This window comes from Schistocerca piceifrons, chromosome 3 (assembly GCF_021461385.2).
Source record: "Schistocerca piceifrons isolate TAMUIC-IGC-003096 chromosome 3, iqSchPice1.1, whole genome shotgun sequence".
NCBI lineage: Eukaryota > Metazoa > Arthropoda > Insecta > Orthoptera > Acrididae > Schistocerca > Schistocerca piceifrons.
In genome coordinates, this window is record NC_060140.1 from 929,605,612 (window position 1) to 929,620,601 (window position 14,990).

The window sequence follows — 14,990 nt, forward strand, 5'->3', positions numbered from 1 at the left end:
GGCTTTTATCATTGAAAAATATAACAAGTTTTATAATGATACAAAAAAATTAAATTATATGTCCAGAAATTGTTGGCAATGAAAATTAGACATATAGAACCAGTTGTCCCTTTTTGTACTGATATTATCCATCATCCTTTTACTGATGCTACAATTGTTTTTCCCACACCAATAAAATTTCTGACATTAAGTACTTTTGGATACTGAAGTTATATGATAATTTGTTTTTATTTTGTTGATATATTGTTACAGAAATATAGAACAGAATTAAAACAGCTGTTTGAAGTTAGAGATTGATCTTAAGGCTGGAATGTCAGTTATTCTTAAATTACTTAGCAGCAGTGATAATTCACTTCCAATGGGTCACAGTTTTTATTGTGTTTTTTATGGAGTCTTGCTTACATCAAATGTGCTAATAGGTGCTTGAAAACTCAGTTTGATAATATTTGCAATACAGCAAACTTGTATGTGTGATTAGAAATAAAATACAAACAGATAATTCTAAATCGGCATTATTTCAAAGTGTTGGTAGCATTAGGAAACTGTCTTGTGTACGTACCTCCTTCTACCATAAAGGTGTATGTCTGACCTCTCTCAACTGTTATTTCTGGTATGAGGCGGTCATTTATGTACCATGCAATTCCCCATGAAGGATGACCTGAAATTAAAGACAGTATAGGTCTCAGTGTCCAGTACTTCTCAATTCTGCTTATCAACCTCATATAAAAAAATCATTTGATTGTCTTAGAGGAAAGTCAAAAACTGCATGATATTACCAGCTGCCACACAAGATACAAATGCCTAATTCATATATGAACTCTATATCCTTAACTACTGCACAATGTGAAATTATTCAATTCTGGCACCAAAATATTTAAAAGAATATCTGTGGATATTAAACAGGGCACTGGCAACCCCAAAACTTAAAACTAAGTTAGAAATATATGTTGCTAGTCATTCATTCTATAAACTGCCTGAATATTTGGCTTCAGTTTTGCTTATTTGTGAAAGCAATGTAGGAAATATATTGGTACAGCACACTTTATCTGTTACCCTCCAAAAGTAACAATTATGTTTGAATAGCTAATTGGTATTTAAGAAAAGATGAAGGTTAACTCACAAGTACAAGGGAAAAAAACTGCAATTACATTTATCTACATAGGTGAATTTCTACTAATTACATTAAGGAATAAATTTAGTGAGAACCAGTGGTTAGATTACAAAGTCCCTTGAACAGTTTTCTACATGGTATTGAATTTACACCACAAATAATTGTTATAACACACTTTTTCACTCTAAAAACTTTTGTTTGGCTTGAGGAGTTACCCCAGAATGTGATCCTACATGACATAATAAGTAAGCAGACTCCATACAACATAACAGAATAAAAGTAGGCAAACTATGCATATTATTTATATTTATATTTCCTACATCTGACATCATTCTCACTGCAACTACAGACTTGTTTAGGAGCTTCAGCAATTCTGTGGTATTTCCTTTCCAACTGAATTTATTGACAAGTTGTAATCCCAGAAATTTAATACTGTTAACCTCTTCGATCTGCATGTCTTCGTATGTTATACAGATGTTGGAAGGAAATCTCTTACAGGTTCTGAACTGCATATGGTGGGTCTTTTGGAAGTTTAATGACAGTGAATTAGCTTTAAACCATTTATTAACATTAATTAAAATTTGATCAGTAGCCATTTCTAAGTCTGTACTTGACTTACTACTTATTGCAATGTTCGTATCATCTGCAAATGACACAAACTTAGCATCTGGCTTGTAACAGACGCGAGGTCATTAATGTACAGAAGAAAAAGCAATGAAACCAAGATGGAACCTTGAGGATCATCACATGTAATTAATTCCCAATCAGTTAAAGATTGACTGCTTACTGCACAGATATTTCAAGACAACACCCTTTGTTTCCTGTTAGTTAGATAAGACTCAAACCATTTCGCAGCACTGCTGGTAATGCCATAATATTCTAATTTACTTATATGCTGTGGTTCACAGAGTCAAAGGCTTTTGCCAGGTCACAGAAAATGCCAGTAGCCTCTAATTTGTTATCTAATGAATTAAGTACACTCTCACTGTATATGTAAATAGCTGTCTCTATATTAGAACTCTGTGACTTACTCAGTATACTATTTGCAGTCAGATACTTAAAGAGATGCTTGAACACAACATAACGAGATGCTTCAACACAACATTTTCAAATATTTTTGGAAAAGCTGACAAAAGTGAAACTGGTTGGTAGTTTGATGGTATCTCTTTATATAGCATATTTTAGACAGTCTGGAAGTGTCCACTGATAAGAAATTGATTACACAAATAATTTAAGATAGAACTCAATTCACATGAGCAATCTTTAATTAACTTCATTGATATGTTATTATAACCACTAGAATACTTAGATTTTAAGGATTTTATGATGGATGCTATTTCTTTGGGAGATGTGAGTGTCATTTCCATTTTACTGAAATTATTTGTAGAGAGTGGTCTAAAGCTGCTTTGATTTCTGAATTACTTGCTTCAATATTTTGCAGTATTCTTTGTGATGCATTACAATGCTGACATCAGAGCTGTTACTAGATAGCAGATACAGTTTCCTGTTTGTTTCATGTGATACCTTATTCCTTGTGTAATCCTTAGGTTATTTTTAGACTTGGGTTTAATATGTGTTATCTTGAGGGGAAGACAATTTTCAAAAGAGGAAGTAACTTTATTAATGAATGCTTTGCATTTCCCATTAGAGTTGTACATATTGTAATATCTATCCAGTTCATGTCCTTGAGCAGTCACCAAAAATTCTCAATTTTTGACTGATTTATTACCCTCCTATACTCAGATTTACTATCTTTTTTTCCTGACAAGTTTCAGCATTTAACACAAGATGCTGCATGTCATGATCAGATAGCCCATTGACTATTGGTTTTGTGATGAGATTTTTCTCCTAGATTTGTCTACAAAGATATTATCAATAACAACCTCAGAGAATTTACATATCCTAGTCACAAAGTTCACTTAGACATTAAACTGAATGACAGTGTTGCTGATTGCAATAATTTTCACTGACAGAGCTTTTCAATAAATCCACAGTAAAATCACCAGTAACTACTATTTACTTGTTTTTTACTGAGAGATGGGACAGCAGACTACAAAAGTGGTTTAGTATTCGTTTAAGTTTGTTGACTAATGCTGTAATTTTATCCCCAGTATTATCCCAGTTTCAACATGAATATTAAGCCTGGAGTAGTTTCAGTATCAACATTAAGTCTGGAGTTTTTGTTAGCAACAGATATAAAATATTTTCATAAAGAAGGGTTAAAACAGGAACATCTGGAATCGAGAAGAATAATACAGTAAAAGAAATCAGCTGTCAAATCTCGAGCTTTGAAAAGGTCTCAGATGTCTTTCTTTGCCAGTACAGAGAAGGAGATGGAATATAAGGAAGGGAAAGATGCGTGATGTGTATAAGAGATACGAAAATGTTGCAGAGGATCTAGTATCCAGACAGCCATGAGATAGAGGTGAGATTTAAAAAGTAACAATGCAAGGGGAAGGTAGGAGAGAGGTGCTGGCAAAACTGAAGCTGCATAAGCAGGCTATGAATTTTACATAGGTAGCTCATTGCTGGTTTGTCACACATTTTTAACTTTCAGAAAGTTTCAGCAGTGTATTGTAATTTTGAGCATCTGATGATGAAGTACTAATAATGAGTTACATACGGACGATTATGGGTGAAAATTGAGAGATGAACTGAGAAGCATGTAGAATTGAGTGAAAGAAAAAGGGTATGAAAATAGGTGTGGGGGAGAGGGGGGGAGGGAGATTAAGATGTTACTTTTAATTATGATTTCTTGATGCCCTTTAGGCAATATGAAAATTATTTACAAAGTGTAACACAGGTATGTTTATCTGAGATTTTCCTTCCATGAAATAAATGTATCTCACCATTGTTGCTTCGTTAGCATTTGATAGTTTGAAGAAATATTTGACAGCAAGTGGAACAATAAGGGAATTATTGAAACATCATCATGAGCTATAGTGTTAATTGAGAAGAGTGTTGCAGTTCTTCTGTAGTTGAAATTTATTTATTTAGCATCTGTGTCATTGTGCAAATGATATTGGACTTGTAATACATAGAAATTAACAATACAGAATATACAAAATGAAATTGTCTACAACTGGATTTGTCATACACAGAAATTAAAATATAGAATGTACAAAATGAAATTGTCTATAATAAATGACAGCAAACTTACAGTTTCTTTCCACATAAATGGTTTATAATAATTTGTTTCTCAGTAACAATATATAACTAGTACTATATATGGTAAAGTATAATAAAAGCTGAAACAAACGAAGATAGAAAATTTTGGAGGTTAGTTTGTAGAGTCATTTTCTTGGTTTTCAAGATATTCATTTGTTGAGTAACAACATTTAACAATTAAAAATTTTCTAAGTTCCAATTTAAAATTTGTATTGTTCTTTAAATCTTTAATGTACTGAGGCAGTGCATTATAGAGCTTAATGTCCGTGTGGCTTACATGCTTCTGAGTTCGTGTTCTTCTTGCTTGTTCTATGTGGAGATCATTCTTGTTCCTTGTGCTGTAGTTGTGACAGTCTGCATTTGTGTGGAGATTGCTTAGATTAGCTTTGGTTAAGAGTACACATTTAAGAATATAGACTGATGGTAGGGTAAGTATTCCTAACTGTTTGAAAAGAGGTCTGCAGCGAGCTTGTGTCGGACTGTGGGTAATTATTCGAACAGCCTGTTTTTGTAAAATAAAAATGTCTTTCAAATTAGATTTTGAGCTGGCCCAGAACGCTATTCCAAACGAGGCAACAGAATGAAAGTGTCCAAAGTATGTCATTCTGAGTTAAGTCTGTGTGTAAGAAATTTCACATGGTGTTTCCAATTCATAGCTTCATCTATATGCATTCCTAACACTTTTGCAAAATGCACTCTCTCTATTAGTCTGTCATCCAGTTCTAGATTAATGTCTTCATCCTGAATCATTTTACCATACTGTATGTAATTTGTTTTCTTTGCATTGAGGGTAAGTTTATTTGCACTGAACCAAGTCTCAATACTTTTTAGGATTTTGTCAGTAGTTGACAGTAACAAGTTTTTAAAGTCGCTCACTATCAGACTAGTGTCATCTGCATATAGTACAATTTTGGCTGTATCATATTGTAACCGTAAATCATTGACATATATGAGAAAGAGTAGTGGCCCTAAGGCGCTGCCTTGGGGTACTCCTAAAGGAACTTCTTTTGCTTCTGTATCTAACCTTATTTTTTGATTTGAATTTACAGTGGTGAGCTCTATAATCTGAGATCTGTTTTTGAGATATGACTCAAACCACATTTTAACTCTTCCTCTAATACCTACTGCTTCTAGCTTATCAAGGAGGATTTCATGGCAGACCATATCAAAAGCTTTAAATAGCCCTAATTGAGTTCTACTACACTTTCTGTGCTTCGTTTTGCACAAAAACTGTGGTGGTTGTATGTTATAAAATGCTTCAGTCTCCCTTTCTCATGAAGTTTCAAACAAATGATACATTACTGTTGCAAATACTAAACTTTTTAGTTGTTGCAAATGCAGTATCTTTATAAACAAAGTTTTTTTATTCTCCTATACGTTTGTGGAAACACAGTATAAGATTTCTGGGCTTCAGTAGATCAACAGATTATATCAGTAATACCATTGGCATGAAACCTAATTGCATACCAAGTGAAATAAGAAAATTTTACAACATTTGAGGGGTATTTGTCAATCTAAACATAATAAATACCTTTTTTTGCTTGTTTTGGCACATTTTACAGAAATAGTTTGTTGTTCTTTATTTTTTGTCTGTTTTGTAATAATAACTGAATAAATAGTTTTGGTAGTCTTTGTTCCTGGCAGTATGGTACACATGAACTTAATTTGCTGTTAACTGTATGATCTCTCTAAAGGACTGATTGGAATGAGTGGGTGGTAGGTTATGGGCCCATCTACTTCTTCACAATCTTGCTTACATAGAAAGGCTTTTCCTGCTGGAGCAGAATGTGACAGAGAAGAAAGAGACTTGTAGCAGTGACTGAGCAGGTGATTTGGTGCCACCTGATGTTGGAGAGGACGAGGCAGAAGGGCTTCCGCTTGCCGAGGTTGACCACCCCATATACATCCCACCCATCCTCAAAATGTGTACTTAATGGAGCCAGAAATAGAGGGAGGACTACATGCCCTCTATTATGGAGGTGTCGCCATTTCCATCTGCTCCTCCAATTACAGCAACTCCTGTGATGTCAGCAGTCCTGAGTCTGAACCTGTGTTGTCCACGCTGTCTTTGTGAACTTTGGGCAGCAAGTTTTGGTCAGGATGGGAGGTTTTCAGAGTTCACGTATGGACATCTTGAGAGCTTGTGGGGGTGATGGGAATAAATGTGTTTTTTCTTTGGTGACATCTTTTATGACAGTAGTTTATTGTTTTTCATCTTTTGTTTGTTTTTTAATTATTGCTGACTAATAACTTTGATAATCTGTCCAGAATGAGATTTTCACTCTACAGCGGAGTGTGCACTGATATGAAACTTCCTGGCAGATTAAAACTGTGTGCCAGACCGAGACTTGAACTCGGGACCTTTGCCTTTCCCGGGCAAGTGCTCTACCAACTGAGGTACCCAAGCACGACTCATGCCCCGTCCTCACAGCTTTACTTCCACCAGTTGGTAGAGCACTTGCCCACAAAAGGCAACAGTCCTGAGTTTGAGTCTAGTGTCCGGCACACAGTTTTAATCTGCCAGGAAGTTTCATTGATAATCTGTATTCCTGACAATATGGTGTTCATGAATTTCATTAATTTTTAAATCAGGTTTACAATCTATCAAAATGAGACTGGAGTCAATGTACAATAGCTACAATTTCACAATGTCTTGTTCATTATCCTTGCACATATTCTCACTTTAAGTGTAATAAATTTTCTTGAGACCAAGAAGCTTACGTCCACATATCAGCATGGTATTAGGAGCACCACTCATGCAAAAAACAGGTTGCCCTTTTCTCACATGGTATATTGTGGACTGGGAATGAAGGGCAGTTTCCTTATTTCTAGATTTCTGGGAAGTACTTGACACAGTGCCCCATTGCAAGCTGTTAACAAACATATGAGCATATGGAAAAGGTTCACAGTTATGTGAGTGGCTCAAATATTTTTTAAGTTATAGAACCCAGTATGTTGCCCTTGATGGCGAGTGTTCACAAGAGACAAGAGATCATCAGGAATGCGCCAGGGATGTGTGATAGGACCACTGATGTTCACTGTATACATAAATGATTTGGTGGACAGGGTGGACAGCAATCTTCTGTTGTTTGCTGATGATGCCATGGTGTATGGTAAGGTGTCAAAGTCGAGAGACTGTAGAAGGATACGAGATGACTTAGACAAAATTTCTGGTTGATGTGATGAATGGCAGAAAGCTCTAAATGCAGAGAAATGTAAGTCAAGGGAAATGAACAGGAAAACCAAACCCCTGAAGTTCAGATAAAGTATTAGTAGTGTCCTGTATGACACAGTCACATCATTTAAATATATGAGCATAAACACTGCAGAGTGATATGAAATGGAATGAGTACATGAGGACTGTGGTCAGGAAGGCGAATGGTGGACTTTGGTTTATTGAGGGAATTTTAGGAAAACATGGTTTACACATAAAGGAGACTGCATATAGGATGCTGGTGAATCAATTCTTGAGTTCTGCATGACTGCTTGGGATCCATATCAGATCTGATTAAAGGAAGACATCAAATTCAGACAGAGGCAGCCTGCTAGGTTTGTTACTGGTAGGTTTGAACAATATTTAGATGTTATGACTCAAATGGATATCCCTGGGAGGGAGTTGAAGTTCTTTCCAAGGAACACTAATTAGAAAATTTAGAGGACCGGCATTTGAAGATGACTGCAGAAGAATTCTACTGTGATAGCACACATTACACTTAAGGACATGAGAAATTAGGTCTCATATGGAGGCATACACACTTTAGAATAGAAAACAACAGTCTTGGTTGCTCAAAATAGCTGTATGTAATCTTCACATGTGATGTGTTTCACATGTTCTAGGCCTCATCAGACAATCTGAGGAAATTACAAACTGGTTTAAGCATCAGTTGCAATTAAAGACAATAATAAATTATTGAAATAAAAATAGCAACAGGAAGACATACAAAGATTGAAGTATGGAGCACAGGGCCACATTTGTGTTTCAGGGAGAGGTGAGAGGTATAAATTTCAACTTATAAAATATTGCTCCATAACTGAGCTTACCAATAAAAACTTCTGCTAATTGTAATTCAGGTGCTAAACATTATTAAGAGACCCATAGAACTGGAAGATAACAACCAGACAGTCACTGTCAATGCTTCATTACATCACTAATAAAATTATTGTTACTGGTAACTGACACATCAAATGTGATTAAGAGTCCCAAAGAACTGGGAGGTAACAGCGAAATAGCCACTGTCACTGCTTCATTACATTACCCAGAAGCAACATGAAAAAAAGGTTATGTCAATAGGGGAAAGAGAGCTACTAAAGAGTGTTAGGGGTACCCAACTTATGCGAATAGGCATATTCAGTGAGCAGAAAAATAACCTTGCAAGAGCAAAATACATCCATATAATGTCTAGGCTAATACGCCTTAGGCTAATGACTGGCCACTAATATGAATAAAGAAATAGCTAAAATTTTATAATAAAAATATGAAGCAGTGATGCCAGAAACAAAACTAACCAGAAAACAAACTGTAACGATGATAACTTACCAACAAAGAAACCATCTCATGAACGCAAATGTGGTCTGTTTATGACACTGTGATCATGCGCTGTCATACCGGCAACTAAACCACCAAGCAAGTGCCTGGGCCCCGTGGAGCCATAGTGAGAAAAGGCTCATGAGGTAGTGCCCTAAAACTTAACTAATTGATGGCTAAGGTGTAAAAACAATTATCAATAAGTAATATAAGTGGCAACCATAATTTAATATCAAAAAAGGTTTGATGCTTTGAAGATTTATTCATGTATTAGATTTGGAAATCTGAAAACGATAGGCTTAAAAATTTCAAACTCTCTCAAAAAAATTCAGTTTCTTGCCATTTTTGGCCATGTGAAGGATTTTAAGGTTTTATAAATCTGGGGACCAATGGCCAGAATACATGATGTGTTGGGAAAGGGGACCATTAGCCCCCAGGTTTAGGAAACCTTGAAAACCTTCATGTGGCCAACAAAGGTAAGAAACTGAATTTATTGGAAGAGTGAGCCTTTCCTCACTATGGCTCCATTAGGTCCTGACACTTGCTTGGCAGTCTAGTAGCTGACATGACAGCATGTCATTACAGTATTGTAAACAGACCATATTTGTGTTCATGGGGCAGTTTCTTCATGGGTAAGTTGTCATCGTTACAGTTAGTTTTCTGGTTAGCTTTGTTTCTGACATCATTGCTTCTTATTTTTGCTATAAAACTTTAGCTGTTTCTTTATTCTTATTAGTGCCCAGTCATTTGCCAAAGGTGTACCAGCCTAGCTGTTCTATGGATGTTTTTTTGCACTCGTGAGATTATTTTTCTACTCACTGAATATGCCTATCTGCCTAAGTTAGGTAACCCTGACATGCTTCAGTAGCCTCCTTTTTCCTACTGTCATAAGCTTTTTTTCATGTTGCTTCTAGGTAATATAATGGAGCATTGACAGTGGCTATTTGGCTGTTATGTCCCAGCTCTTTGGGACTCTTAATCACATTTGATGCCACAGTTACAAATAGGCCGAATTTTATTAGTGATGTAATGAAGTATTGACAGCAGCTGCCTGACTGATACCTCCCTGTTCTATGGGTCTCTTTAAGTCTCTTGATTACGTTTGACATCTCAATTATGATTACCAGAAGTTTTGATCAGTAAGCTCAGTTATCATGCAATATTTTATGAGTTGAAATTTATACCCCTCATCTTCCCCGGAAACACAGATGTGACCCTGCTCTCCATAGTTCAATCCCTTTACGTCTTCCTCTTTTCATTTTTAATTTAATATTTTATTATTCCCCCCCCCATGAACCATTGACCTTGCCGTTGGTGGGGCGGCTTGCGTGCCTCAGCGATACAGATGGCCGTACCGTAGGTGCAACCACAACGGAGGGGTATCTGTTGAGAGGCCAGACAAACATGTGGTTCCTGAAGAGGGGCAGCAGCCTTTTCAGTAGTTGCAGGGGCAACAGTCTGGATGAATGACTGATCTGGCCTTGTAACATTAACCAAAACGGCCTTGCTGTGCTGGTACTGCGAACGGCTGAAAGCAAGGGGAAACTATGGCCGTAATTTTTCCCGAGGGCATGCAGCTTTACTGTATGGTTAAATGACGATAGCGTCCTCTTGGGTAAAATATTCCGGAGGTAAAATAGTCCCCCATTCAGATCTCTGGGCGGGGACTACTCAAGAGGACGTCGTTATCAGGAGAAAGAAAACTGGCGTTCTACGGATCGGAGTGTGGAATGTCAGATCCCTTAATCGGGCAGGTAAATTAGAAAATTTAAAAAGGGAAATGGATAGGTTAAAGTTAGATATAGTGGGAATTAGTGAAGTTCGGTGGCAGGAGGAACAAGACTTTTGGTCAGGTGATTACAGGGTTATAAATACAAAATCAAACAGGGGTAATGCAAGAGTAGGTTTAATAATGAATAAAAAAATAGGAGTGTGGGTAAGCTACTACAAACAGTATAGTGAACATATTATTGTGGCCAAGATAGACACAAAGCCCATGCCTACTACAGTAATACGAATATATATGCCAACTAGCTCTGCAGGTGATGAAGAAATTGATGATATGTATGACGAGATAAAAGAAATTATTCCGGTAGTGAAGGGAGACGAAAATTTAATAGTCATGGGTGACTGGAATTCGTCAGTAGGAAAAGGGAGAGAAGGAAACATAGTAGGTGAATATGGATTGGGGGGAAGAAATGAAAGAGGAAGCCGCCTTGTAGAATTTTGCACAGAGCATAACTTAATCATAGCTAACACTTGGTTCAAGAATCATAAAAGAAGGTTGTATACCTGGAAGAATCCTGGAGATACTAAAAGGTATCAGATAGATTATATAATGGTAAGACAGAGATTTAGGAACCAGGTTTTAAATTGTAAGACATTTCCAGGGGCAGATGTGGATTCTGACCACAATCTATTGGTTATGAACTGCAGATTGAAACTGAAGAAACTGCAAAAAGGTGGGAATTTAAGGAGATGGGACCTGGATAAACTGAAAGAACCAGAGGTTGTAGAGAGTGACAGGAATGGGAGAAAGAAATACACTAGAAGAAGAATGGGTAGCTCTGAGGGATGAAGTAGTGAAGGCAGCAGACGATCAAGTAGGTAAAAAGACGAGGGCTAATAGAAATCCTTGGGTAACAGAAGATATATTGAATTTAATTGATGAAAGGAGAAAATATAAACATGCAGTAAATGAAGCAGGCAAAAACGAATACAAACGTCTCAAAAATGAGATCGACAGGAAGTGCAAAATGGCTAAGCAGGGCTGGCTAGAGGACAAATGTAAGGATGTAGAGGCTTGTCTCACTAGGGGTAAGATAGATACTGCCTACAGGAAAATTAAAGAAACCTTTGGAGAGAAGAGAACCACTTGTACGAATATCAAGAGCTCAGATGGCAACCCAGTTCTAAGCAAAGAAGGGAAGGGAGAAAGGTGGAAGGAGTATATAGAGGATTTATACAAGGGCGATGTACTTGAGGACAATATTATGGAAATGGAAGAGGATGTAGATGAAGACAAAATGGGAGATAAGATACTGCGTGAAGAGTTTGACAGAGCACTGAAAGACCAGAGTCGAAACAAGGCCCCAGGAGTAGACAACATTCCATTAGAACTACTGATGGCCTTGGGAGAGCCAGTCATGACAAAACTCTACCATCTGGTGAGCAAGATGTATGAGACAGGCGAAATACCCTCAGACTTCAAGAAGAATATAATAATTCCAATCCCAAAGAAAGCAGGTGTTGACAGATGTGAAAATTACCGAACTATCAGTTTAATAAGTCACAGCTGCAAAATACTAACGCGAATTCTTTATAGACGAATGGAAAAACTGGTAGAAGCGGACCTCGGGGAAGATCAGTTTGGATTCCGTAAAAATATTGGGACACATGAGGCAAGACTAACCTTACGACTTATCTTAGAAGAAAGATTAAGAAAAGGCAAACCTACGTTTCTGGCATTTGTAGACTTAGAGAAAGTTTTTGACAATGTTAACTGGAATACTCTCTTTCAAATTCTGAAGGTGGCAGGGGTAAAATACAGGGAGCGAAAGTCTATTTACAATTTGTACAGAAACCAGAGGGCAGTAATAAGAGTCGAGGGGCATGAAAGGGAAGCAGTGGTTGGGAAAGGAGTGAGACCGTGTCGTAGCCTCTCTCCGATGTTATTCAATCTGTATATTGAGCAAGCAGTAAAGGAAACAAAAGAAAAATTCAGAGTAGGTATTAAAATTCATGGAGAAGAAGTGAAAACTTTGAGGTTCGCCGATAACATTGTAATTCTGTCAGAGACAGCAAAGGTTAGATTAGATTAGATTACATTAATACTAGTTCCATGGATCATGAATACGATATTTCGTAATGATGTGGAACGAGTCGAATTTTCCAATACATGACATAATTAGGTTAATTTAACAACATACTTAAGTTCATATAACAACTTTATTTTTTGTGTTTTTTGTTTTTCTTTATTTTTTATTTTTATTATTTTTTTTAAATATGTTTTTTTTCTTAATTTATATCTAAAAATTCCTCTATGGAGTAGAAGGAGTTGTCATTCAGAAATTCTTTTAATTTCTTCTTAAATACTTGTTGGTTATCTGTCAGACTTTTGATACTATTTGGTAAGTGACCAAAGACTTTAGTGCCAGTATAATTCACCCCTTTCTGTGCCAAAGTTAGATTTAATCTTGAATAGTGAAGATCGTCCTTTCTCCTGGTATTGTAGTTATGCACACTGCTATTACTTTTGAATTGGGTTTGGTTGTTAATAACAAATTTCATAAGAGAGTATATATACTGAGAAGCTACTGTGAATATCCCTAGATCCTTAAATAAATGTCTGCAGGATGATCTTGGGTGGACTCCAGCTATTATTCTGATTACACGCTTTTGTGCAATAAATACTTTATTCCTCAGTGATGAATTACCCCAAAATATGATGCCATATGAAAGCAATGAGTGAAAATAGGCGTAGTAAGCTAATTTACTAAGATGTTTATCACCAAAATTTGCAATGACCCTTATTGCATAAGTAGCTGAACTCAAACGTTTCAGCAGATCATCAATGTGTTTCTTCCAATTTAATCTCTCATCAATGGACATACCTAAAAATTTGGAATATTCTACCTTAGCTATATGCTTCTGATTAAGGTCTATATTTATTAATGGCGTCATACCATTCACTGTACGGAACTGTATGTACTGTGTCTTATCAAAATTCAGTGAGAGTCCGTTTACAAGGAACCACTTAGTAATTTTCTGAAAGACAGTATTGACAATTTCATCAGTTAATTCTTGTTTCTCAGGTGTGATTACTATACTTGTATCATCAGCAAAGAGAACTAACTTTGCCTCTTCATGAATATAGAATGGCAAGTCATTAATATATAATAAGAACAACAAAGGACCCAAGACTGACCCTTGTGGAACCCCATTCTTGATAGTTCCCCAGTTTGAGGAATGTGCTGATCTTTGTGTGTTACGAGAACTACTTATTTCAACTTTCTGCACTCTTCCAGTTAGGTACGAATTAAACCATTTGTGCACTGTCCCACTCATGCCACAATACTTGAGCTTGTCTAGCAGAATTTCATGATTTACACAATCAAAAGCCTTTGAGAGATCACAAAAAATCCCAATGGGTGGTGTTCGGTTATTCAGATCATTCAAAATTTGACTGGTGAAAGCATATATGGCATTTTCTGTTGAAAAACCTTTCTGGAAACCAAACTGACATTTTGTTAGTACTTCATTTTTACAGATATGTGAAGCTACTCTTGAATACATTACTTTCTCAAAAATTTTGGATAAAGCTGTTAGAAGGGAGATTGGACGGTAATTGTTGACATCAGATCTATCCCCCTTTTTATGCAAAGGTATAACAATAGCATATTTCAGTCTATCAGGGAAAATGCCCTGTTCCAGAGAGCTATTACACAGGTGGCTGAGAATCTTACTTATCTGTTGAGAACAAGCTTTTAGTATTTTGCTGGAAATGCCATCAATTCCATGTGAGTTTTTGCTTTTAAGTAAGTTTATTATTTTCCTAATTTCAGAGGGAGAAGTGGGTGAGATTTCAATTGTATCAAATTGCATAGGTATGGCCTCTTCCATTAACAGCCTAGCATCTTCTAATGAACACCTGGATCCTACTATATCCACAACATTTAGAAAATGATTATTAAAAATATTTTCAACTTCTGACTTTTTGTTCGTAAAGTTTTCATTCAGTTTGATGGTAATACTGTCTTCCTCTGTTCTTGGTTGACCTGTTTCTCTTTTAATAATATTCCAAATTGTTTTAATTTTATTATCAGAGTTGCTGATTTCAGACATGATACACATACTCCTGGATTTTTTTTCTTAATATAACACAGTAGTTTTTATAATTTTTGATAGTTTCTGGGTCACTACTCTTTCTTGCCGTCAGATACATTTACCTTTTCCGGTTACAAAATATTTTTATACCTTTAGTAAGCCATGGTTTCTTATAAGGTTTCTTACGAGTATATTTAACTATTTTCTTGGGGAAGCAGTTTTCAAATGCATTTACAAAAATGTCATGAAATAAATTATATTTTAAATTGGCATCAGGTTCATGGTACACCTCATCCCAGTCTAACTGCTAAGGACTTGGAAGAGCAGTTGAACGGAATGAACAGTGTCTTGAAAGGAGGA

At 36.2% G+C, this 14,990-nt stretch overlaps 1 protein-coding gene across 1 annotated transcript in view; it reads right to left on the minus strand.

The window, feature by feature from the left end:
• The window catches only part of LOC124787789 (protein Skeletor, isoforms B/C), a 694,854-nt gene that overhangs the window by 38,955 nt on the left and 640,909 nt on the right, over positions 1–14,990 (minus strand). Inside the window, exon 11 of the mRNA XM_047254691.1 lies at positions 560–658. Coding sequence (XP_047110647.1) covers positions 560–658 — 99 coding nt within the window. The remainder of the gene's footprint in view (positions 1–559; positions 659–14,990) is intronic.